Source organism: Daphnia pulex, chromosome 9, assembly GCF_021134715.1.
Source record: "Daphnia pulex isolate KAP4 chromosome 9, ASM2113471v1".
Classification (NCBI taxonomy): Eukaryota; Metazoa; Arthropoda; class Branchiopoda; order Diplostraca; family Daphniidae; genus Daphnia; species Daphnia pulex.
Window position 1 is genome coordinate 3975253 of NC_060025.1, and position 26460 is coordinate 4001712.

At 40.4% G+C, this 26460-nt stretch overlaps 3 protein-coding genes across 6 annotated transcripts; 2 read left to right on the top strand and 1 right to left on the bottom strand.

Moving 5' to 3' along the window:
• Nucleotides 1-758: 758 nt before the first annotated feature.
• On the top strand, nt 759-6713 carry LOC124201863 (segmentation protein Runt-like). Its single transcript, XM_046598114.1, has 4 exons — nt 759-2530; nt 2919-3032; nt 4791-4988; nt 5477-6713. Exons 1-4 carry the CDS (start codon nt 2191-2193, stop codon nt 6241-6243), a joined length of 1419 nt encoding a protein of 472 aa, XP_046454070.1. The 5' UTR covers nt 759-2190; the 3' UTR covers nt 6244-6713.
• Nucleotides 6714-14801: 8088 nt separating this feature from the next.
• Nucleotides 14802-20796, top strand: LOC124203278 (cytoplasmic FMR1-interacting protein-like). Of its 4 annotated transcripts, none has more exons than XM_046599994.1 (21): nt 14802-14913; nt 14995-15225; nt 15298-15477; nt 15560-15741; nt 15810-15938; nt 16009-16216; nt 16280-16483; nt 16546-16665; nt 16733-16804; nt 16869-17083; nt 17151-17281; nt 17345-17515; nt 17587-17669; nt 17910-17978; nt 18195-18268; nt 18338-18511; nt 18582-18810; nt 18869-19414; nt 19484-19653; nt 19745-20161; nt 20234-20796. In XM_046599994.1, exons 2-21 carry the CDS (start codon nt 15016-15018, stop codon nt 20577-20579), a joined length of 3930 nt encoding a protein of 1309 aa, XP_046455950.1. In that variant the 5' UTR covers nt 14802-14913; nt 14995-15015; the 3' UTR covers nt 20580-20796. The 4 variants fall into 4 exon arrangements, with proteins under 4 accessions (XP_046455950.1, XP_046455953.1, XP_046455952.1 ...); XM_046599995.1 differs by having other exon boundaries at nt 14843-14913; nt 14991-15225; XM_046599997.1 differs by lacking the exon at nt 17910-17978.
• Nucleotides 20736-23348, bottom strand: LOC124203279 (WD repeat-containing protein 55 homolog). Its single transcript, XM_046599998.1, has 6 exons — nt 22659-23348; nt 22191-22599; nt 21917-22099; nt 21772-21845; nt 21531-21697; nt 20736-21448 (listed from the first exon to the last, which is right to left on the bottom strand). Exons 1-6 carry the CDS (start codon nt 22771-22773, stop codon nt 20813-20815), a joined length of 1584 nt encoding a protein of 527 aa, XP_046455954.1. The 5' UTR covers nt 22774-23348; the 3' UTR covers nt 20736-20812.
• Nucleotides 23349-26460: the final 3112 nt, after the last annotated feature.

Sequence of the window (26460 nt, forward strand, 5' to 3'; positions counted from 1 at the left end):
GTTTCTTCTCTCGTCTAGGCCTATACACAGATCATCTTTCAATTAGGACTCGGATGAAACGTATCTCCGATTGATATCCTCAATAAAGAGACTCTCTCGATTAACGCCAATTTGGTTCTACAGACATGTCGTCAATTGTTTTTGTCGGCCGAACTTTGGTAACGTTCATCATTTGGGTATTTTTGTTGTTTCGCCTTGTACAAAGAAAACGAGACGAAAGATCAAAAGAGCTAGGAGAGAACTAGCCCCCCAAAAAAGTGGATGGGGGGAATGATGGAATAAGCGGAGCGGTTGGACGTCACGATGAAAAGACCTCGATGAAAGATGATGATGTCACGACTTGCCGCTGGCTCCTCCCTCTCGATGGCCAGCGCCGACCAATCACTTGAGACTTGTAAGGATGGTGTTGAGAGCCCCAGCAGCAGCAGCAGCCGACGGAGCCGAAGCCGAAAAAGAAAAAAAGACTCAAACTGGCGCTCTGCTAAAGAAGAAGAACTCTCCTCTCTACGTATGTGTGCACGCAGCAGCTGCGGCAGTTGGCATGGCGAGGGGGAAATAAGAGAGAGAGAGAGAGAGCTTCTTTAATCTCCCTGTCATGAGTCTCTCTATTCCATCCTCCCACAGCACCCCACCCAGTTGTTGTATGCGCCCAGCCCTTTTCCCATCATCGCGCCCCCTCTCTTCTCCCTCCCTCCCTGCGTGCTGTGTGTACGACCGCGATTTCTGGGGTCGTCCACTGTGGTTGGTATGGTTGACTTTCTCGCTGCTCTCTCTACCACCACCACACCAGCGCTTCTGCTGCTGCTGCTGCTGCTCTTAGCGCCCCTCCTCCCCCACCCGCGAAACTGCCACTGGTAAACGCCGCCAACGCCCTTCTCTTCCTCCTCCTCCTTCTTCTTCTTCTTCTTCTTCTGCTGGGTAGAAAGAGAGAGAAACCCCGGCCCCCTCAGCCAACCGCCATCCAACCCAGTCCAGTCCTCCGGCTCTCGTTCGTACCTCCCTGTGTGCTGTGTCAACCACTTTGGCTTGTCGCTTGTGTGCTGTCAGCAGCTCGGCTGCAAGGACGCGTCGCAACAGCAGCAGCAAAAATCTGTTTTTTCTCATCATCGTTCAACTTTATTAACGGCGTTCGGATTAAATAAACAAAACGACCCCTATAAATAGTGCCCATCTTATTCGACCATCAGTGAAACAGTTGACCCACCAACATTTTCCCTATTTTATTACCAGAAGGTTTTATTTGGACAGTTGACACAAGTGACCGAGTCTATTTATCTCATTAGTGCCGGGCCTACAAAAATACAAAATAAAATTCGTCGGCCCGTCCCATTTTGATATTGCGCTGGACACCAGCATCCCCTCACCGTTATTTGTTCTTCTTTTCTTGTGGAGTTGAAGAGAGTGAAGTGAACTAGAGAGCACGACGGACCTTGATATCTTTTTTTGGTCAGTTGCGTCTGCCCAGCCAGCCTCTTTTCAGAAAGAAGAAGAAGAAAAAAAGAGAACTTGCTACCCAGTTGTGATTTCCTCATCGATCTGTGTGCTGCGTCGGAGTTTTTTACGACTAGACATTTCGGGTGGGGAGAAGAAGAAGAAGAAGAAGAGGGGAAGGGGGTTATATACTTCCTCCGTTTCGGTTCGATAGAAAAGGAGTATCTTCCGTCGAACAAGTCGAGTGGGCGACCACCACTACATCTGGACCAGTGCCAACAACTTACCAAAAAAAAAGAAAAGAAAAAAGAAGAAGAACTAGCAAATATAATAGCCTGAAAACAAAAAATTCAACCAACTAATAAAGAAAAAAGAAGAAGTGAGAAACGACTTAAAAGCTCTACCAGGAAATAGACGGAAGAAAGAAAAAAATAATACATAACACGAGTGAAAAAAAATATCCGCAGCGGCGACGATAGAGTGTCACCGGAGAGAGCAGAGTTGCCCTGCTGCTGTGGCTATTCGCATTTGGATTGGTCAAACTGTTATTTTTTCCTCTCTTCTCTCTCTAGTGTGTTTGCACTGCTGCATCCATTCTCATCCATCTCCCCCCCCCCTCCTTGAACTCGCCTCTATCCCTCATCTTCTCCCACCTCCTAACCCCCCTCCCTTTCCTCCATCTCCTCCTCCTTCACTCCTTTTCTTATATATTCGGTTAGCCATTTGGTCGGGGCCCATTCCGATCGATTCGGTCGCCGGATGTCAACTAAAGTTCTGATGCCGGAACGCTCGCAGCACCCGTCGTCGTCGTCGTCGTCGTCGGCATTCGACACGATGGTCGACCACCAAGGCGAGCTCATCCAGACGGGCAGCCCTTACTTCCTCTGCACGGCCCTGCCGACGCACTGGCGCTCCAACAAATCGCTGCCCGTCGCCTTCCGCGTCGTGGCCCTGGGCGAGATCGCCGACGGAACGGTCGTCGTCATCCGGGCCGGCAACGACGAGAACTACTGCTGCGAGCTGCGCAACCACACGGCCGTCATGAAGAACCAAGTGGCCAAATTCAGCGACCTCCGCTTTGTTGGCAGATCGGGAAGAGGTACAATGCATAATGATCTAATAGATTTAGGCCGTCATCAGCCTGAAAATAAAATAAATAAAAAATGATCCATTCCAAGTGGATGGCAATATTGGACATTCCGGAATAGGATTAGATTCCAACCAACTTTTTGGCCAATTGAATGACAATTATGTTATAGTTTCGACCAGGGCATTCTCGAGAGTTTCTCGTTGCCGATTTGCGCTGTTTCCATATGCAAATTTCGATGACCATAGTATAGTCAACGGAATATAGACAATAGGCAACTATTCAAACTATTTGAGCGTTGCCATTTGGGACATTACTACTATACGGGCGGATATATAGTTATACGGTTGCCGATATGTGAATAGGCCTTAACATTATTTTCAATTTTTTCTTGGCATAGGTAAAAGTTTCACGCTGTCAATCATCGTGAGCTCGTCGCCAGTTCAAGTGACCACTTACAACAAAGCCATCAAAGTGACGGTGGACGGGCCACGAGAACCGCGCACCAAATCACGTAAGTTTATCCGTTTGGCTATTTTTTTTTTCTTTCTACCCCTGCGCATTCTCGCTAAAATCAACCACGTTTGACCACACCGAACCATTCTGCAACCCCGGGGTCTGCATCAAAGCTTTCATCCGAATTGCCTAGTGGCGAAAGAACCAAATATAAACGCCAACATCCACAGCACACACACAAAGGGGCCGAAGGAAATGATGAGCGTCAAGAAAAACAAATGCCCAATCAGCAAGCGAGACAACCAATAGGAAAACCCAGGGCTGGCTGGTATATAGTCTCCCAGCCAAAATAAATAAAGACAAAATTTCGCCACCGCCACTGTAACCCGAATGGCGAGCGCTCCGACATGCGATTGGTTTTGTTTGGTGTACCGCCGGAAATACGACGCAGCTGTCGGAAACTGCCCAAAACATATCGCCGTTTATATGTAAAACCCGGCCAGCAGTATAGCCATCCAACTCAACGACTCTACACACTATAGCCCATAATAGATATATAGATTTCTTCTCCATCCAAGCGCTTATATATGTAGTACGTCTAAATATTCTTTCTTCAAGACCCGAAACTTCCTTTTTATTTTTTTTTACTTTTTTACTTTCCTGGCGGGGCTTTCCGTCCTACATTCAACACGTTTTAACTCGTCGGCCGTCCCTTTTAATCTCTTTCGCCTCTTTTTTAACGAGCTCTCGGTTTTTGGGCTGTTGTAAATCGACAGCCTGGCTCATGTACACGTCACGAATAGACTTTAGCTTCGTTTTGGGTTGTTGATGCTGCTTGCCCCTCTGCTGCGTCTTTTCTCTCTGGTCGGGGCCGAAGACAAAAAAAAGATTGGCCGTCGTCTGCGATCGCGGGCAGAGTTTATTTATCCAACAAGGAGGGTTGGGGGGTTGGGGGGACGTAGGTTAAGCCTCAAAGGGAAGCCGAAGCCGACAACAAAGATGCAGCTTCATTCCACCACCACCCCAACAACTAACATACAACCACCCTAAACTATCCTCCTCCTCCCCCTTTCTTGATCTTGGCGGACATGTACCTCCGCGGCCTCCCCCCCTCCGACCGACACACACCCAACCACACCGACACACACCCGCACACGCAACAAAAAAATCACGCTGGAAAAAACAACAACACACAAAAAATAAAAAATCGAGTGAAGAAGAACAGGAGGACCGGCTTCTAACGAGAATATGTACATACACACAACCCGGCGTCCTCTTTTATATTTTTTGTCTATTGAGCTCCGACTTTGTAGACGATTATTTGCTTTAGGATGAGAGAGATGAACATGGAAACTCTCATCTCTTTGGTCAAAACAAACACGTTTCTTTTCATATACATAAGGAGCCTATACTGTAATACACAGGGCAGCTGCTTTTGAGTCGAATGATTTCATCCATTCAGACCAACAGCTGAGCCTACCCGCACATTTGTCAGCTGTTCGTCAACAACAAATTGAAAGCCAAACGGCATGTGCTGAGATTCAGGCTTTGATTTTTTCGGCAATTTATGCAGCAGTTGAGCGCTCTCATTATTTAATCAGCGTCAACTTTTTACCAAATGGCACACACGTCTGTTCAAAACGAACTGGAAAAAAAGCTTGGCTCATCAAAGACAAGCCCAGAAATAAAATTTAAATGAAAAGCTATACACAATTGTGAATATTATATTTTATAACAATTTTTAAATGTGTGGGAAATATGCATAGAAATGTTCACTAATTTTTCCGTTTCTTTCTTATAAAAATGGCATTTCCAGCTGGTCATCCGTCACCATTTGGACCCTTTTCTTTGCTTCAAGCGCCTTGGCTCGACCCGGCCTACTTCAACCTTTCCAACTTGACCCAGTTCGGTCAATTTGGCACCAGCATGGGCAACTTTGCCAATCTACCCTGTCCGCCACCTTGGGATCACCACCACATGAGGAGAGTGACAGACCCTCTCGCACTCATTAAAGGTATTTTTTCGTTTTATTTTATTTTTATTTTATTTTAAATTTTCAAGTGTCATTGGATTTTTCTTTGGGGGGCTGCGTTTCTCAATTTCCCTCTTTTGGTTGGGGAAATATTTCACTTCAGACAAAACAAGGTTGATCGACATTTTAGCGGTCGTCATTTATGACCTTTGTAGTTTTATTTCCTCTCGAGAACTACGGGTTACGGGTTTGGTCAGAATTCTAATTCAACATTGTAAAAACAAATCGATCTGACTTTTAACGCATCTCTGTCATCATTTTATTATTTTACCAACTTGGTCGAATAAGATCAAATTTGATTAGACATTTTTTTTTCTTATGTGGTTAATATTTTTCCTAGAAGATGGCATTTAATTCCCACCTATCAAAATCTCTACTTTTTCTGATAAAATTCTATCCCATTCCTAATTGAATTGCTGGTAAAATATTATTCTTTGCTTCAATTGACGTTTTGTTTATTTTCGATAAAGGAGTGAGCAACCCGTCGTCGGTAGGCGAGAGACCCGAGCTGAGCTGGCCTTCCAACGCGCCATCGATTCCCAACGCGTCACATCCGCCGCACGGTTTAGTGACTTCCTTGGCCGGCTATCCGCCTCCAGGTTCCGGTCTGCCGACCCCTCCGCCAAATCTCCTGCCCTCCCTCCCAGTTTCGGCGGGTGTCAACGGTCTCAACCCCAATTTCAATTTGAGTTTGAACATCAATCCGCGGCTGCTGGGCCAGGCCCACATGGCCCATCCGCTGACGTCTCTCATCAACTCACTCCACGGCATCAACAGCAAATGCTCGCCGACAGCCCTGAGTGTGGCACCCGTGACAGCCCAGCAGCCACAGCCGCAGCAGCAGCAGCAGCAGACGCCGCAGACTCAGCAACAGCAGCAGCAGCAGCAGCAGCACGAAAGCATCAGCAGCAGCAACGGCAACCATAAGAATAACAAGCATCAGCAACCGGATTTGGATCGGAAACCGGTGCTGCTGGTGGGCGCCGGACTGAAAGAGAAACTCGTCGAGCCGATTTGTGTGGCCAAATCGGCATTCCACCAGGTGACTCCGGCATTGACGTTAGAGGAAACCAGTAAAAGTGACTCGAGTTGCTCGCCGTCGTTGACGAATAATAGCCTCTCTCCATCTATTAACCCCGCCCAAACCAACACGGACAAAATCTCCAGCACAACAACACCAGTCTCAATCACCACGGCCATTGTCAATCAGACCAAAACGGTTTGGAGACCTTACTAAAAACAAAACAAACAAGAACATTTTCGAGAGAACAAAAAAAGAACAAAAATAATGAAAAGACTAATTATTAGTAACAATAATATGAACTGTAAATTTGGTTTCAAAGTGAATCTCAGTAAGATGAATCTCCAATTCGAAATTTTATATTGGCAAATCATAGCGCAAAACACCTTTTTCTTCACTTTCGTGCGTATCAGATGACGTAAATCTAATTTGAAATTTTTTTTTAATCACCCCCATTGCTAATAATTTCGACCACCAGCCCTTGTAAAAACAAAATGTCTAACGTCAGCAGTACACAAATATATTAGTAATTTCTGCTTTTTTACATCATGTTCAATGCATTCAATGTTCGGTTTAGAATTAGTGAATAACTAATGTTTTTTTTTCCTATTTTAAAGTATCCTGCTAAAATATCGCGGAAGCCAGTTAAATGTGAAATAAATAGAGGCACATAACTTTATGAATTGATTAATTTCGCGCAATTTCATTTATTTCATCTTCATTTGCGTTTCATCAAATCTGTGACGTATAGGCCTATAATATCTGCTGACCCATTTCTTTCTTTGGCAATTTAAAAGTTTAATTAGGTAATAAGCCTAATAAGAATAATAGGTAATAACAATTTAATACTTGTTGTATTTTATCGCTATCGGAGAAATATCGGAGAAATATTGAGTAGATTGACAAGGTATAATTATTTTTACTCCCCATATTTTCGAAAGAGAAGTAACTGCCGCAGGCTATTATTATATGTTATGCTGTGTTGAACATTTTATGTCCCCCAAATTCAATAAGAGTTTCAAATGAAGGAATAACGCTCAAGGCTTCAATTCAATGGCGGGGTATTTTTATTTTTTGAATCCCAGCCAACCTAACTTCTCATTATGCGAATCCTTCTCGCAGACAGGCAGACAGGGGTGTGTCAATATTGGATGCAATAAAGGGTAATGTAGTGGGGGTAATATAGTGGGGAAAAGTGTGACTCATTATTAAAAATCGGTTAAAAATACAACAGGCGTTACTTCTCCAAGCTACTTAATTACTTGAACGTTTGTTCTTGAACAGGAATCTAACCCAGTCTGCGCATCCAACGCGGCCAATAATATTTAGCAGCATGCGTGAACCCGTGAACAAAGCATGATTTATTTATGTCCCGAATGAATAGCCAGACCAATTAATGTTTTATGTCACATACCGATTAATTTTTAAAATTATTTTCTACTTTTATCAACGTATTATTTACAGTATGTTATCAGTGGTATCGTCTGTGATTGTGGCGAAGTCTCTTACTCGCCGATTATTCCCTGGGGCAAGTGTTTGTGTTAAATCAAACGACTAATCATTTTATTAAGTGCGGTAGGCCTTTGGCTGGTGACTAGTCTCTGTCTCATTATAAGCCAAACTTCTAAAAGAACCTTTTCTGCTTCGAATAGAGATGGGGGCGGCGAACACATAGCGAACTTCCACCTTGTGGGTGAAATGAGGAAGTCTGGCAACTCAAGAAAACCGACCGACGTGCAGGAGATATCAACAAGAACCAATCAATCGACTTGACTGAAACCGAAAGGGATTTCAGTTCCAAAGATAAAAACAAAAACAAAAAACAAAAGAAAGCTTACTGTATATATATATAGCCATCCGGCAGTTTCGCAGATTTATGGCTCGGGTGCGGGTTTGTCGCAACATACCAGCCCAAAAATAACAATAAAAGGAAATTATATACACTGACCTTCAATGTATTGTTTAAATAGCATATATTGTATCGTCCTTTATTTAGATAAAGAAATGGATTAGTTTATCCTGCTTTTGAATCTAAAGAAAATGCAGTGAAACTGCGAAGTTGGAAGTTGGCCATTCGGACTTGGGTTTCACGAGTTCCACATGCAACGGATGATCCAACTGACAACATACACCGCCGCACTTCTCCTTTCTCCGCGGATATACCCGACACTGGCCGGCGTGTAGTTCACATTCAGCAACCGAAGAATGCGTTTAGTTTCTATATCAGATCTATATACAGCGCGGATGCCATTCCTCGTTTCAATCGTTGCTGTGCATCTCAGTCATTTAAAGAATTTATGAATAAGAACCGTCGGCTACATATACGTGACAGTATACAGCCAACGGTAGCCATTCCGCGGGTCTCTCATCCAACTCCTTTCTAACGAACCCCGCAGCAGACACAAACGGAAATTTCAGTTCAAAACAACACAACTACACTAACGACGAATGCACCTGATGCATATCATTTATTTTTTTTAAAAAAAGAAAAATACCCGAACACAAGTTTTTCTAATGTTTTTTTTTTTTTTTTCTGGAGCAAAGTGTATGATGGTAAGACAGACAAGAGACACACGTACTCAATAACACTCTCGGACAAAGTCAACGACTTAATTAAAAATCATAATTGAAAGTGAACTTGTGAAATTGACCAATTAATTCCAATTTAAAAAAATGGAGAAGAAAAACAGTTGTGTTTATCGTGCTATCAATTTCGTTTTGACGACATGTAACTTAAGCCATTCATAATACATAACAATTTTGACCTTAGATTCGATTCTACACAATATCTGCTTTCCATTGAATGTTGGCCTGATGTAAATCATAGGCCTATCTTTGAAAACCGTCTTGACTTTAAACCAAACGAACATTTCTTTGCCTAACAACGAATCGCATTCTTTGAGAATGGATTGTTTCTTAACAGTTATACGAGATGATGCGCTGACACTAGAAAGACCGAGCAGAACATTACAACGGCAGCTCTCACGCCGCCAGCCCAAAGTAAGGTAATAAGTAAGTCAACAGCAGTCGCTTACTACATCAAACACGAAACTTTTGTTTGAAACGTGTATAGGCGGCGCCTCTTGATTGCGCAACGAGTCGGCGCTCAAACGGCTCCCCAGCGAACAACAGCGGAGATCCGCAGCAACAGCACAAATTCACAGCGAAATCCAATGATCAGGAAAAAGTTTCTTTTTTTTTCGGGATAAAACCCCAAAAAGTTTAACAATCTGGCGGTCATCACGAATAAAAAAGAAAAGCAACATTTTTCTGTCAGCTTTTTGTATTATATGAGCGCGAACCTATTGTGAAAATACGGCAGTCCTCTTAAAAGTCTACCTAGCTTTAATGTTACGATAAGTCTGTGACAGCTTTTTAAACACCAGAAAATCTAGAGTGAGCTGGATGTGTAGTAGTACAACATTAGTAGTTGTCATTGGTGTACAAGGAACGACCAGGGTAGTATGTATAGTAGCCAAGACACACAACCGGACAGTTCAAAATAAAAAGCCAATGCCGTTTGACATTTTTTTTCTTCTCTTTTCATTCCAAGAGAGAGAGAGAAAACCAAAAGGACGGGCAAGGATCTATAGCTGAGGAGCCGCCAGTCAAACACTGTCAAGCGATGACATGATGAAAAATGGAGCGAGCCATTGGCGGGAGCAACAAATCTGTGACTATTCCCTTTTTTCTTCTTTTCTTTTCTTTTTTTTTTCTTTTTGGCTTGATCCTTTTAGCTGTCTCATTCTTTCCTTCTTTCTTAACTAAATGCATGTGCCGTGTGTGTGTGTACAGGCGTGCTTGCGTGCGTGTGTGTGTGCCCTCTGCGTCTTGGCACAGCCATCGGACGTGACTCGACTGACCAAAGCTGATTTTTTTGAAAGACTATTCCCCCCTGCTCAAAAACCCTTCGATCCTAGACGCAAGTTCAAACGCCATGCCAGCCGGAGAGACCATTGGTTATGCGGTGAAAACGACGCAGGGGCCAAAGAAAAAGAAAAAAAAGAAAAAAAGAGAGAGAGAGACGAGGGATACATATATATATATGTATAAGATGGTTATCGTTAAATATATTCCGATATGTATTATTCTTTGTGTGCTGTGATCGAATTTTCGGTCAACTTTGATCGCTATTTCTTTATTTGGTTTGGGTTGATTTGTTATAACTGTGAATGGTGATGATGTGATGTTAAATCAAAAATAAATAAATTGATCATTTGGCTTTGATATTACAACATTTAAATATGAATTGAATCACCAGAGCACTTATTTTTTTCCCTCTAAAAATATCATTAATCGGAATACACGCGGGATGACCAAAATGCGTTGGCTGATGATCTCCCCCCACGATGGGAATATAAAGAAGAAAAAAAAATCAGAGTAGCTGAGGTTGCGTATATATACGTAATAGGGCGCTGCAAAGTTGGAACTGTATATATGTACAGGCCTATATACCCTGTGTGTGTGTTTTTTTACCCAGTCTAAATGTCGGAAAGAGCGAGAGAGAGAGAGAGAGAAAAAAGTAGTAAGGAATACGATACTCTGTCACTGTATGTTCGTTTAAATGCTGGATGCGTCTATAAAGGCCGTAGAGAGAAGAAGAAGAAGAATAAGGGGACGAGATTGAGCGACTGATACAGTTCTATAAGGAATCCGGAGGGGGACGACCGACGGTTTGGGGCTTGGGGTTTTGTGGAGCTCCGCGCTTCGATCGTTATTTTCTTTTTTCTTTTTTTTCTTTTTCCAAAGAAAATAATAGTAAAAAAAAAAGGAGACCTCGAAAAGAAACATAAAAATCGAGTGGGGGCAGTTCTGTATAGCTCTATAGGCGAGAGGGATGGAACGAGACAGCTAGGAGAGAAAGGAAAAGCTAAGGGGAAGTGGGATATAGTAAACTATATGCTACACGGTTGCGAGGAGGGGGGTTTCAATAGCCCAGGCCAGCAGAGAAGGGGGGGGGGAGAAATCGGGGGTCGAAAGAGGAGATGGAAGAGGAGAGGAGAGAGCGACAAAGATGAAGAGGAACTCAGGAACATGGTGAATATATAACAGGGGGGATTGCGGAGCAACACGGGTCTCTGGATTTTTCCTTTTTTTCCCCCTCTCTTTAATTCCATCTCTCGAATTCCCTATACTTCCCTCAGCTATTATTATAGTATATATAGACGACGCGCATATATGTGGATGGATTTGCTATACGTTGCTGCCCTCGTTGAATTGATTCTCCCAGCCCGCCCAACCCCTCCCGCGAGTCCTATATGGTCTTTCATAATCCATGACTCAGAGTGTAGGGAGAAGATTGTCAAACCTAAGCCGGCATGGCTAATGCCCGATCATAAGAGCGGCGTCGGCGTCGTCAGTCGTCAGTCGTCCTCTGAGCAGAGTGGCGTACGATAATGAAAACGAATTAGCCCAGCGCAGAGTTGATTACCCCACACCAGCAGAAGTAGCTCAGTAGCTCAGTAGCAGTAGCAAATGTATTAGCCACTTGACACAGGAGGAGTGCTGATTGCTATAGCTGAACGCTCTACAACTCTAAACGCTGGAGACGCTGTGGAGACGGCCCGATCTATATAGGTGACGTAATGCCAGAGAGATCAAGTCGAGAGAGAGAAGCCAGTTTAACCCGCGTGTCGGTTTTGTATATATAAACAAAAGGGACTGGCGGAACAAAAGTCCGCCAAATCTATTCAAATGCTTCAAAAGGATTTGCGTCTCTTTCAAATCTAGAAAGCGGCGACAGCAGCTCTACTGGCCAGCAGCTCATTCCTGTTTTAATGGATCTTTTAATGTCGACCATCGCGAGAATGTTACATTCATGGCGATTTCATTATGTAATAGTCACCACCCCATATACTATATGGTTTGGCGAAATGTGACTCTCAGCTAGACATTATTTCGGCACATTCGTCACAACAGTCGGTCCATTTGGTTATTGAGAGCTGTCTCCTAATTGGTTCCTTGGCGCTCAATTAGCTACTAAAAGCCTTGGTTAACATAAATTAGAGGGGAAATTCGAGAGGGGCTATGTAGCTCGAACGAGTGACGTGTGTTGCACTGCGAAAATTCAAGCGCTCAATTGCTATTAATTTATTCCAATCACCACACTCAACAGAAAAGAGAGACCTCTATCTGAACACATTCAAATTTCCCGCTAAACAATGTTTTGCTTCCAAGAATTGTAGTTAAAGAAAAGCCATTTCGCAAGCCCAATTCGCCTCTTTTTGGGTTGTTCAAATTGTCAAGCTCAAATTACAGCTAACTGCTACTGTTTTTTTTTCATTAATTTTTTCTTTCGGTCATTTCCTTAAACGACTCAAATCTTTTAACGATGCCTCTCCTCTCCATCTGTATTTGAAAATAGCACGTAGACGCTAATGAAAAAGCTAAGAAATGAAATGTAAGATATAGATTCGTGTTACTAATAATGCTGAAGCACACAATTAGTACATCACATTCAATTATCTGTGTTAAATTCAGAAGTCTCGAAAAAAAAATTGCTCATTTAAAAACTTCAAGTCAAAGTTTCTGGTTACCGGTACGACTACGGATCCAGCATCCCGAAATTCCCAATGAATTAGCTAGCCATTGTTCCGTTTCTATCGTGATGAAAATGAGCCTATCAGAGGGAGATCGTGATGAAGAATGCCGAAAAGGGAAAAACTTTGAAATTTTCCCATCTTTTTAAACCAATAGCAGTCCGAGACCTAGAAATTCTTAGCGGAACAAAAAATCACTCGTCAAGTTTCTCGAGCAAGGATTAAATCAAAACTAAAACTTGTTTCAGTGTCTATTTTGACGGATTATATAATAATAACAAAGTGCCCCGCCTCTTTTTCGCGAATAAATAAGAAGAATTCGAGAAAAATAACAACAATTCGAGAATGAACATTATTATATTACTTTTTTTTGCGAGTTTTTATTTATTCATTAATTTTATTCCACTATAGTCTCTCTCCGAGCTGATTCGGAAGACGGGAGAGAAAAGTGGACGTGGACTAATGAGGGAACCCGAACAACCGAGAACAAAAAGAGAAGCCAGTTGGTTTTCGTCCAATCAGATATATCTCTCTCTCCTCAGTTTCATCGCCGTCTATACCCCATTGTCATGCATCATTGTATCTGATATGGGAAGCAGAAAGTGGGAGTCAGCCGACCACGGGTCATTAGTTCCAGTTTCGTCCATGAGGAGAAGCACAAGGTGATAGAATGTACACGAGTCGTTTTATTTTGTTTTGTTTTTTTCCCTTGAAAGCGGTTTGTGAAACTTTCCTCAGAGTTTTTGTTTTATCAACTCCCAACTTTGCATTTACCAAAAAAAAAAAAAAAAAAACATTACGACAAAGCTTTGAACAACATTCACGAAAAATCCTCCCGTTCATTTGGGAACATAGAAAATAATATTCAAACGAAAGAAGTGAAAACCTTTTTGTTCCGTTCGTTTCTTTCATATCGAAATTATTTGTACTTGCTTGCATAAGCATTCCCATCGTTCCAGTCTCTGTAGTAGGACTGTAGGAGGTAGGATATAGAAGGTAGAATGGGTCGACTTCTTCTGTCGCAGCTAAGAGGGATTGAGCTGTCCGTCACAAGAAAAATAAATGAGCGTTTCGTTTAATAATTTACCGACGGCTTTTGGGGGGCGAAAGAGGTCAATAAGAAAATTTCCGTCGGGTTTTTGTAACATTTGTGACTTGAGTCATGGGAGATGGTTACAATTTTAGATTATTTTTATATGGAAGTACTTGTTTAAATATTTCTTAATCACAATTGTTAGCGCACGTGTGAATAGTAGAACTGGTGTTGTAAAATAATAAAACTATTCTTCTTATTCTCTTATCTTATTTCGTTTTTTTTTAATTACATCAAAAAATAATTGTAAATAAATAAAATTGATGTAGTCGAATCTAGTTTCTCATACGTAAATAAGCTGCTGGGTTTATCATGGACGGAAAGGTTATAGAGTCCATTTACTCAACCCTCTATTTGTTGAAATTAATTTACACTCACGAACAAGACAACAATCAAGGAAGAAGGAAAGCAAAATTGGCAGAAAGTCCGAGATGCCTCAATCCGACTTGAATTAAAAAAAAACAAAACAAAAAAACTTGTAGTTAATTCCCTGAATTCAGATTTCGATTATTTGGTATGTGCGAGGAGAGGACGAATTTGGTTAGTCTTTCTGTCGAAGAATCAACACGTGAGATGGGGTTCTCTAAAAACCACTAAAATAAAAAAGAAAACAAAAGAATGAGGAGCACAGTAGAGGAGTCGAATGAATAAATATAAATAAATTTACTTATTGTATTATTATTATAACGTATAAAGGAGAGAGTAGAAAGAAAAATGGGATGTGGATAGACGGCATTGATGTTGACGATTAGTAATTAGTATTCAAGGTATGACTCTTCCCTTTTCAGCTAACCAAGGTTATCCATCCCCGATGCCATAGCAGCAACAACAGTTTGATGTTTATCTTTCTATTTATTTATTTATTTTTCCATTTTATGACCAAAATGTTTTACAAGTGGAAAAATAATATCAAATGATTATTAAAAAAAAAACTATCGGTGAAACAGAGAAGAAGAAAAGATGCATATTATAAAGGGTAGCACTGTGCTTAGCACATGCTATCGCCTTCGTACCTCAGTGAACGGAAACGAATCCGTTCCTCACCACTTGGGGGGTTCCGTTTTTCAGAACGCAGGAAAAGTTTTCATGCGTTTCCGTTCACTGGTCACTGGTGAAGATTGCAACGCCACAAAGCATCTAGCGTTAGAATTTTGAAACATTTCAAGCAAAAGATTGGACCAAAAATAAGGGCGTCTGCCAAGTTTGTTGAGTTTGACTTTTCAGTGCATTGTTGTTGATGACATCCGTTTCTGGGTAATAACACAAGCGTTGGTTGATTGCCATTAAAGTAAACAACGTCTGCTTATTACTTAATTTCAAAATCTATTCAATCAGTGACTTGGGTTATGCTACAACATGGCTACCGAGAAAGTTACACTCGCCGATGCGTTATCTAACGTTGAAGTGCTAGATGAATTGCCACTTCCAGATCAACAACCATGTATCGAAGCTCAGGCTTGTTCAGTTATTTATCAAGCAAACTTTGATACCAATTTTGAAGATCGAACTGCCTTTGTAACAGGAGTTGCGAAATACATAGAAGAGGCAACTGTTCACGCAAGCCTGGTAAGCAATAGCTACAATGAGAATGACTAAACTTTGTGTTTCAAATATTAATTTTGTAATACTTTGTTTTAGAATGATATGCTTCAAGAAGGTCAAGAGCATGCTGTAATGCTGTACACTTGGAGATGCTGTTCAAGAGCAATTCCGCAGCCTAAGTCAAATGAACAACCCAACAGAGTTGAGATATACGAAAAAACAGTTCAGGTCCTGGCTCCAGAAGTCAACAAGCTGTTAAATTTCATGTATTTTCAAGTAAGTATAATATACTCAATGAATTTAAATTGTTTGTATGTTTTTTCAGTTAACTGACAAAGGTTGAATTACTTAATTTCAGAGAAAAGCAATCGAGCGCTTCAGTGCAGAAGTGAAACGACTTTCCCATACGGAAAAGCGTAAAGATTTTGTTTCTGAAGCTTATCTTCTCACTCTGGGAAAATTCATTAATATGTTTGCTGTTCTGGATGAATTGAAAAACATGAAGTCTAGTGTAAAAAACGATTACTCTGCATACCGCAGGTAAGTCAAATATTATTCTCTCCACCATTAAAAAATAAATAAAGATACCTATTGATGTATTCTATTAGAGCTGCCCAGTTCCTTAAGGTGATGACAGATCAGCAAGCGTTACAAGAATCCCAAAATCTGTCGATGTTTCTAGCTACCCAAAACAAAATTCGCGATTCACTTAAAGAAGCTCTCGAAAAAATTCCATCGTAATGCGGCTTTATTTTTATGAAACTGATAACGACTAATTAATAACATTTTTAAAAATGCTTCATTTAGTTATGAGGAGTTGCTTGCCGATGTAATCAACTTGGCCGTTCATATGCTGGAAACTCGCATGTACCTTCTTCCGGAAGAAAAACATATGCTGGTCAAAGTTCTCGGTTTTGGATTGTTTCTCATGGATTCTGAAATATGTCAGATAAACATTTCCAAACTAGATCACAAAAAGCGAATTAGACTCGACAAAATCGACAAAATTTTTAAAGTTTGTTGGCTCTTTTGATTTTATTTCATAGACTATTATTAAACCTTTTGTTTATTTTTACAGAATCTGGAGGTTGTCCCTCTGTTTGGTGACATGCAAATTGCTCCATTTAATTATATCAAGCGGTCAAAAACCTACGATGCTTCACGATGGCCCTTGTGTGGTGCAACTCTACCTTCACCTCAGGCTGATTTAATGGTTCATTTGCCACAAATCCGTGAAGATCACGTTAAATTTACGAGCGAACTGGCACGCTATAGCAACGAAGTAAACTAATGTCATAGAGGAAATAATGCGTAATGGTCTTAAAAATAATTTTTGTAAAACAGGTCACAACTACTTATAAAGAAACGCGCTCCCCGGAGGAGATGAAAGAAATGATGGAGCTTGCTCTTCGTGGGCTACAGCTGCTGTCTGAATGGACCAGCATAGTTACTGAACTTTATTCTGTAAGACTTGTAGTTATTTTTTTTTTTTTTAATTAATTTCAACTAAGAAATTCATTTGTGTAATTAGTGGAAACTCCTGCATCCTACAGACCATCACCAGAATAAAGACTGCCCCGCAGAAGCAGAAGAATATGAACGCGTAAGGCTTGTTAACATGTTATTTAAAATTGAATTTGTTTTTAAATAAGCCCATTTACGGATAGGCTACCCGATACAATTACACCGAAGAGGAGAAATTTGCTCTCATTGAAATCATTGCCATGATAAAGGGATTACAAGTTCTCATGGCCAGAATGGAAACGGTATTTGCGGACGCTATACGTCGACATGTCTACGCTGAATTACAAGATTTTGTTCAGCTTAGTTTGCGTGAGCCCCTAAGAAAGGCAATCAAAAATAAGAAAGACTTAATTCGCAGGTAAGAGACAGAGAGTTGAAAGATCTGCAGTGTAAACTGGGACTGTTAGTAACTGAGGTTGTTTTAGCATTATCGTCTCAGTCCGAGAAACCTGTGCGGATTGGATTAGAGGCACTGAGCCACAGGACGACCCAGCTACTAAAGGGAAAAAAGATCCTGATAATGGGTTTGATATTCAAGTTCCACGACGAAATGTTGGTATGTCAAAAAATCAAACAAAAGACGCTTCTTCTTTACGGACATTCTGCCTTTATTTTACAGGACCTTCTTCGACCCAACTTTACATGGTTCGCACTATGCTAGAGTCGTTAATAGCTGACAAATCTGGTGGAAAGCGAACGCTACGTAAAGACATTGATGGATCATACCTTATGGCAATCGACCAATTTCATAAAAATTCTTTTTTCTGGAACTATTTGCTCAATTTCAACGGTATTTTATATTCAACCTTCGATTTTTACTGAACATACTTTTTCCTAACATTTGTTTTTCTTTTCTCGCAGAAACACTGCAACAATCGTGCGACCTTTCACAACTTTGGTATCGAGAATTTTATCTTGAGATGACAATGGGCAAAAGGATTCAGGTAAGAATATGAAGCTGTTTCTGATCTGGATTTCTGTCAGTGCGAAATTCGGTGGCTGGGAAAGGCTTGGCTCTTTGGTTTATGGAAAAATGGCAATGCAAGCACTTGCCAGTCTACTTTACTTTACCTGAAAGAGGTTGTAAGTAGTATGGCGTGTGCTAAATTTTATTATTCTTTTTCTCTGTCGCGTCTTTCTTTCCTTCGCTTTAAATATCGGTCATTGTCATGTCGAAAATTCAGAAATGTTGCGTGAAACATCAACACAACGAGGAGTGCAAAGACGTGGTCACACTGGAGAAAAGGATTCAGGTATAAGCTGTCACCTTGTTGAGAAACTTCCTCAGCATGATGTCGTATGCTTCTGACTTGAGTAGATATATGCTTGAATTAAACTAAGGTCCCAGCATGGCCTGCATGTACGCAAAATCGCTTGTTATTTAACAGTTAAATTTGTAGTCTTGTAGTTAAATTAAAAAAAATTTCAACATGATTTTACTACATGTTTTTTCGTCTCTTTCTTTTTAGTTTCCTATCGACATGTCGATGCCCTGGATCCTGACTGATCATATTTTGCGTACGAAGGAGCCTTCTATGATGGAGTGAGTTCAAACTCTAAATGCGATTTTTCTGTTAAATTTAAAGTTTGATGTTTGATTTGTGTTTACCAGGTGCGTACTTTTCCCCCTTGATCTCTATAACGATTCGGCTCATTATGCGCTGACCGTTTTCCGCAAACAGTTTTTGTACGACGAAGTTGAAGCTGAAGTCAATCTGTGTTTCGATCAGTTCGTCTATAAGCTGAGCGAACAAATTTTCGCCTACTACAAACACCTTGCTGGCAGGTAAGCATTGCACATTGATTGCTAAACATTGCTAACTTTTCGTTAATAACGTGCGTCCTAACATCCTTAGCATCATGCTGGACAAACGATTTCGTGCTGAGTGTGCCGCATTAGGTACGCGCTTTACCTACCCTCCTGCCAATCGTTACGAAACTCTGATGAAACAACGCCACGTTCAGTTGTTGGGACGTTCAATTGATTTAAATCGATTAATATCTCAAAGAGTTAACGCTGCACTTCTTAAGGCACTCGAGCTATCGGTTGCACGTTTTGAAGGTGGAGATATCACCGGTGTAGTAGTAAGTAATTAAAATGAGCAACTTTGTCCAATTGGATGTAACACAGTCTCAATGACAGGAATTAAGCGGTCTCCTAGACGTGAACCGATTAACTCACAAATTGTTGAGCAGTAACCTTGCGATGGATGATTTCGACGCTATGTGGAGAGAAGCCAATCATAACGTTCTGGCACCCTATGGCCGAGTGACGCTACACGTCTTCTGGGAACTCAACTACGATTTCTTACCCACTTATTGCTATAATGCCGCAACAGGGCGCTTCATCAAGTGCCGAGACCTACTTTTCAGTCAGCCTGTTCACCGAGATAAACCACCTCAAACGCCTTACCATTATCTTTGGGGCAGTAAGGCGCTCAACATCGCGAATGGAAACATCTTCAATCAATATTCCGGATTTGTGGGTGCACCACATTTTAAGGCTATTTCAAATCTTCTGGGTTACCAGGGCATCGCCGTAGTCATGGAAGAGATCCTCAAGATAATCAAATCGTTAGTACAGGGAAACATTTTACAATTCACCAAAACCCTAATGCAGGCGATGCCAAAACAGTGCAAAATGCCTCGTTACGATTACGGATCAACTGGTGTCTTAGGATATTATCAGGTAGAATTTAAATAGCTTCTCCTAACCGAGAAACAATTATTAATTATGTATTTTTTCTTATCTTTACAGGCCCAACTGAATGACATTGTTCAATACCCTGATGCGAGGACGGAATTATTTCATAATTTCCGAGAATTCGGGAACGCGCTGATATTTTGTCTTCTGATTGAACAAGCAATGTCACAGGAGGAAGTTTGCGATCTACTTCAGGCAGCGCCTTTTCAAAATATTCTTCCAAGGTATGTATTATTTTTCCTTTCCATCATTTATAGTAGCTTTAGCTCCCCCTAACGATTCCTTTCGTTTAATGGTTTTGATTGAAACGTACAGACCGTTCGTTAAAGAGGGCGAAAAATTGGAAGCCAAGCAGAAAAAACTGGAGAACAAGTATGCGGCATTGCAAATTGTCGCCAACATAGAAAAGCTGGGCACCGCCAAGCAAACCTTGATTGCACGGGAGGGAGATCTTTTAACCAGAGAACGTCTTTGCTGTGGTCTTTCTGTCTTCGAAATGGTGCTCAATCGCATCCGCACCTTTTTAGACGATCCAATTTGGACGGGTCCTGTTCCTGTCAATGGCGTCCTAACGGTCGACGAGTGTACAGAATTTCACCGACTATGGTCAGCTTTGCAGTTTGTGTATTGCATTCCTGTTGGCGAAAACGAATTTACCGTTGAACAGCTTTTCGGCGAAGGACTTCACTGGGCTGGATGCACTATGATTGCCTTGCTTGGACAACAACGAAGGTTTTGATCTTACTTTTTCAAAAATAATTTTTAAAACAGGGCTGCCTAATTGATTTTCCGTTCTGTCGTTAGATTCGAGGCACTGGATTTCTGTTATCATATTTTGCGCGTACAACGCGTCGATAACAAAGACGAAACTGTGAAGGGTATTCAACTAAAGCGATTGGTTGATCGAATTCGCCGCTTTCAAGTCTTGAATTCACAAGTCTTCGCTACGCTAAACAAATATTTAAAAACGAGCTCGGGTGATGTAGATTCTCAACCGGTGGAGCATGTGCGTTGTTTTCAGCCTCCCATACATCACTCTCTTGCAGTGAATCAGGGTCATTATTATCGACCTGACCAACTACTTCGTCAGTCCATGAATGTAGCCAACACTTCTGGGATAATTGCAAACTTGACGCTAGAACAGCACTGAGCATTTTAATTCGTCTATACATTACTTGTTTTGTCTTATCTAATTTCATTCAGGTTACGAAATATTATGAAATCATTTCCCAATCACTTTACATCCTTTAAAGAAACCTTCATTGCAACGATGTTTTCACCATAATTTCTATATGCCTTAGATCAGTTAGACGTTGCCCGTTGCGATTGTATTAGTCCCGACTTCTTGAATACACCATTCACGTAAAGATGTTAAAATGTAGGTTATTCATCATTGTCTGAACTTACTTCCGACTCTGCTTCAGAAGCAGATTCAGCGTCAGAATCAGATGCTGCATCAGAATCAGATTCGGCTTCAGGTTCGGCAGCTTCGGCAGGTCCAGGCTCAGGTTCGGCAAGTCCCGCGAAAAAATCTCCTTTGTTCCGTCTCTTAGAAGACGGTAGCTGAAATCCTAATTTCTCTTTGCGTAACGAACGTTTTTTGTTGCGGACAGATTTCTTCGTGGTCGACTCCATCAACTTTAAATTGGGATCCTCAAAGTAGGAAATATTCCAAAACCGCACGCGTCCGTCGTGGGATGTAGATGCTATGTAGTGACCACACGTTGAAATGTCTAAACGCTCAATAGGAAATTTGTGGTGACCTACTACCCCCAAGAACCTATGTGGGAATAGACTAATGGCACGGATTTTCCCATCATCACAACCAGTAATAACGATGTTGTCCATGATGGGAATCATGCAGTTGATCGCTGATGGATGATCCCCAAATGCGTCACTGTGGTATCCAAATGCTTTCCAATCAAAGATGTACATGTTCCCGTTACCAAGGCCAGCAATGACCTTTGTTTCTTGTCGAATGAGACCCACACAGTTCATTTCTGATGGGTAGACTTCAGACTAAAAATTAAAAAAAAATAAAAAAATAAAAATAAAAACACTACATATCAGCTGAAAATGTATAATTTTTATTTTTATCTACCTGCCCTTCCATTTTCTTGGCTCTTGTATTAAATGCAGTCAAAGTTCCTTCTCCGCTAGTACATACTAAGAGCCGTGATCCTGAATCAGTAATCATTGAACTGACGAATTCATCCATCTCTTTATACTCTGCAACAGGCTTCTGGATAGCGCGACGCTTATCCCACACTTTAGTTTCAAAGAGGGACACGAATTGAACACATTAATTCAATCTATTACAAACTGAAACAAATAGAATATACCTTTCACTACACCATCATCATCCCCGGATGCCCAAATGTTTGCATCCATACAAAGTAAGCTGTAGATTGGAGAACTAAAAAAAAAAAAAAAAAAAAAAAAATTAATAGACTAAATTGGGAAGTTGAATTATAAATAAATTATTACTCATGAGCTTTGCGGAAAGATTGCGTAACTGTCATAGTTTCAGTATCGGTAATTACAACACTTTTATCCTTGGAAGCAGAAAACAGAAGAGCTCCATCATGATTAAATGACAACACACGGCAAGATTTCTTGTGGTGATTAAGTGTGTGCAACAATTCATTTTCTTCATTTCCATATTTATAGCTATAAAATAAGGGGAAAAAATCATGACAGTGGTGAAGCAATAAACTTAATATTTGAAAGACCAATAAATTTGTTGTTGCTTAATATGTACCATGTAATTTCTCCTTCAATGTTAGACATTGCAATGAGTTCTTTGCTTGGATGAAAGCTTATGTCCGTCACCATACAATTCACAGAGCTTCTTAAATCAGGAGGTTTGATTTTCTCTTGCGGTTTGGCAGCATTACAGATTGCAATGATAATATCAGCATCTTCTTTCTCTTCTCTTCCAGCAGCAAGTTGCTCAATGCTCTCTTCCATTTTCTCCATCTCTTCTTCTTGTTCTTCTTCACTAACTTCTTCTTGAACTTGTTCACTTGTTTCCTCATTACTCAATTGACTTTCATCGTCTGTGAAGTTTTCATCATCGTCATCTTCATCAGAATTTACTTTATCAGGCATATTTTCTGGAAATTGGGGAATAATGACTGGTTTCCTCTGTTGAGAGAACACTTCTTTGGCTACTCAAAAAATTAATAATTACTACAATAAAATTTATGATATAACAACATGACCAAACCTTGTTGAAGAAAAAGGCTCTCTTCATCTTCATCACTAGAAGAATTTTCGCTCATATCCTCCAATTTTCTCTTTCCAGTAAGAGTTGTTTTATCGTTTAGATTTGACTGGCTCATTTTGCAGTTTATTTTTTATGGAATCGTCACAATTCTTGTACAAACTTGAAACTACACAATTTCAACAAAATGTTTACACTAACACGTGTGTTCTTGTCGTCTGCTTCTGCTGTGAATATCCATGGACTACTTTAACCATAGCCTACTTTATTATAGGAAGCCCAAAGGAAGGATATCTCTCGCGTGTTGGAAAAGTGAAGCCTACTTTGCTCACCTTTCCTCCGATTTAGCATCCTCCAAGTGGACCCAGGGGGGCCATCTGGTGAGCGAAATAATGACACCTCCTACTTCTCTCTCTCCTACTTTCTAATATGGGGATTACTTCTCAAACGAACTTGCTACAGAACCGGGGTGAAAACAAAACAAAACAAACTCACAAACACCTCCATCTTTCAATCTGATTCCATTCCTTCGCAAATGAAATCATATCGATAGAAACGTAAACAAATCCGTGTTTTCAAATATCGCCACTAGACGATAAATTGGCTCCCGTGGGTCCACTTAGGGCGGAGCCAAATAAGAGGAAGGGAACCCAAATTGGCTTCCAAAAAAAGCCCAAACCGTTGGGCTTCCTATAATAAAGTAGGCTATGCTTTAACTAAAGGACGGGACTCTTCGCCTATCTCGCCGTGTTAAAGCTAGTCGGGTGGGGTTTGTTCAGGAGATAATTAATGGAAAACATCAATAAATGCAGTTTTTTTAGCTGATTCCAACTGTGTTTATAAATCTTAGTAAAAAAACTAATTAATAAGGTATTCTAATTTTACTTTCAGGAGTAGGGGTAAAATTAAAAAGACAAAACACCGGTGCCATCTAGCAGCCAAGCACCCTAAGCTCTCAAGAATATATGCCACAAGGTAAAAGAGAGTTAGGCAGCTATGTGAAAGCAATAGAGATAAGAGAGTGGTGTCTCTTTCTCTTGGTATGCACGAATGGGCATCTGCTTGCAGACTTCCAAGAGCTTAGGAGGTTTGGTTCCTAGATGGCACAGGTGTTTTGTCTTTTTTCCAATTTTCCGTAAAGTAATTTGCAATATCTCTATAACCGTACATTTTAGGTATAGGGACATTAGGTAACACAATACATATTTTTAAATTTTGATTCCGATTCTCCCGGAAAAATTTTTACATGCCCGACATAGGAAAGGCCGAAGAGTCCCGTCCTTTAGTTAAAGTAGTCCATGGAATATCCAAGTATCCAACATTTTCAAATATATTATTAAGAAATGTTTGATTTTATTAAAATCATGATTTTATTAAAATAAAACATAATAAGAATAAGATAAGAATAAGAAATGTTTGATTTTATTAAAATCATGATTTTATTAAAATAAAACATAATAAGAATAAGATAAGAATAAGAAATGTTTGATTTTATTAAAATTAAAAAAAAATGTTTGATTTTGATTTTATCACAGACTAAGAGGGTAAAGACTACGATCGGGGATAGGGCTGAGAGGAATGCTTGAAGCTATGCTCGTCCTATGCCGTATGGTGGCGCATCGAGCACACTCTACCAAAGCCATTATTTTTCCTCTTTCCCTACTGTTATGAGTCTTCACACACCGTAAATTTGTAAGTAAACCATTAACATTTCAATAGTGAATTTTTGTGTAAATATAGCTTAGTATCCCCCATGTTGTGTGAATTTTTTTAAATTTATATGTGATCTCTAGACACAATCTATAAATTCCTTTATTAAACCCCCTTTTTGCCCATTTTCAGGCCCAGGAAACAGCGTTTCAAGATTTTCTGAAATGGGCCTGAAAATCGTGAAACGCTTGAGGACGAGCATAGCTTCAAGGGGTTTATAGCCGTTCGTAGTCTTTACCCTCTTAGTCTGTGATTTTATTAAAATCAAACATTTCTTGAAATAGTAATCGAATTAATTACTCCATAAAATTTCCATCGTTATGATGACATTATAGTAAATTATATTAATACCTATAAATTTAATCATTGAATAATAACTAGTTAACACTCTACCAGTAGCAGAGCTATAGGGCTCTTCGGGATCTATTTTCTTTAGCCGTTTTATCTGGCAACGCAGCATGGCTCTAGACTTTTTTAGCGCGAGAACGGGGAGAAGAGGGAGAATGGGACGAATGGGAGGGAAGAGGGCGTACGAAACAAAGGGACCCACGTTTCCTCTTCTATTCGTCCCATTCTCCCTTTTCTCCCCGTTCTTGCGCAAAAAAAGTCTAGAGCCATGCTGCGTTGCCAGATAAAACGGCTAAAGAAAACAGATCCCGAAGAGCCCTATAGCTCTGCTACAACAGCTTAATGCTACTCATAATGGGTACGGCCAAAAAAAATTTCGTCGCGATCCGACAAAAATCGTATTTTTCTGATCGCAGAGAAAAAAAGCCAAACTCCAAAAGGTTCTCTCTCTCACGCGCGCGCGTTCCCAAACTTCGGGTAGGTACTGTACGTACCTACACTAGTAGACATTATAAAAGAAAGTTAACAGCTAAGACAATTTTCAACGGAGAGGCATCATACTTACTGTCTTGATTCATTTGGTGAATAATTTATTGAAATTCATTACTTGGATGTTTATACTTTCCGAAGGCTAGATAGATATCTATATGATATCTTATCGTTTGTTTATTAGATTTATAATCACCGAAAAGAGAAATTTATTCAACCATCAATCCTAGACTCAAGTAGACCGAAATCATGGCACGGCTTTTCATATCTAAATCCGGAAAAGGACTTAAAATAAAAAAAAATATATATATTCCTGTTAGTCTTTGCACGCCGGATTTGCCTGTGTTTGCAGAAAGACAAAATTTCCACCCGTTTAGGAGATATTTAGCTTTAAAGTTTGGGTTTTTCTAATTTTATCAGAAATTGGGGGGAATTTCGCACCGCTTTTCTGAAAAGCGGGGGAGCTATAGGAAAAACTAATTTTCTAAAAAGGTACATCGCTATCCCAACCACCAAAATTCAAAAGGAATTTTCTTTCCGGATTTGATTGGGTGAGATATCATCAATTTACTGAGAGGCTCATTTATCCATTTTCCCTCGCTGCCTAGTAGCCATTTTTATGTACTCTCCGCCGCGCTCCTTGTGGAAGCCAGCAGAAACTCTTATGTTTTTAGACCTATAGAAATATGGTTTCACTAAATATGAAGGCCGGTATAATTTTCATTGGTCTACAATGAAGGCCAATAGATGAGAGCTTCTTGTTGTTGTTCCAATTGAACAGATAACATCGGTCAAGATGCGCATTAAAAGAAAACTATGAGTAGAAAACAATAAAATTTTGTGGTAAAAGTAAAAGTACATATTTATTACTTATTATAAGAAATTAACAAATGACCAGATTGGTGAATTTTTTTTAACTTTGACTTCATTTTGTGTAACTTATTTAGAAACTTTCTGCTTGCTTCGGTGAACATTAAATTTCTGAACGATTTTCTTCTCTTGGTCTCAACCGAGATTTGCGTAAAATCTTTAATGGTTCAATAACCCATTCTGGGGGGGGGACGTAGTTGCGTTTGGACAGTGGGGAAGTACTCGAAGCTGACACTGAAAGAGAAACAAGAAGTGTTGGTTAATATTCGATCTAGTCCGGTGAACCAGGTTGAAGGACCATGTTATATCTAGGCATGAACGGGCCTAATCCAGAACCGGATTTCTCTTAGATGGTTCAAAAGCAGCCTTACCGTACTTAAATTTACCG

Coding starts and splice junctions, on each gene's coding strand:
- LOC124201863 (XM_046598114.1), top strand. CDS start 2,191: ATGTCAACTAAAGTTCTGATGCCGGAACGCTCGCAGCACCCGTCGTCG. Junction 3,033..4,790: donor AGAACCGCGCACCAAATCAC/GTAAGTTTATCC, acceptor TGGCATTTCCAG/CTGGTCATCCGTCACCATTT. Junction 4,989..5,476: donor CCCTCTCGCACTCATTAAAG/GTATTTTTTCGT, acceptor TTTTCGATAAAG/GAGTGAGCAACCCGTCGTCG.
- LOC124203279 (XM_046599998.1), bottom strand. CDS start 22,773: ATGAGCCAGTCAAATCTAAACGATAAAACAACTCTTACTGGAAAGAGA. Junction 21,846..21,916: donor TCTTTCCGCAAAGCTCATGA/GTAATAATTTAT, acceptor TTTTTTTTTTAG/TTCTCCAATCTACAGCTTAC. Junction 21,698..21,771: donor TGATGATGGTGTAGTGAAAG/GTATATTCTATT, acceptor TTGAAACTAAAG/TGTGGGATAAGCGTCGCGCT.
- LOC124203278 (XM_046599994.1), top strand. CDS start 15,016: ATGGCTACCGAGAAAGTTACACTCGCCGATGCGTTATCTAACGTTGAA. Junction 15,226..15,297: donor CAACTGTTCACGCAAGCCTG/GTAAGCAATAGC, acceptor ACTTTGTTTTAG/AATGATATGCTTCAAGAAGG. Junction 15,939..16,008: donor GCTCTCGAAAAAATTCCATC/GTAATGCGGCTT, acceptor TGCTTCATTTAG/TTATGAGGAGTTGCTTGCCG.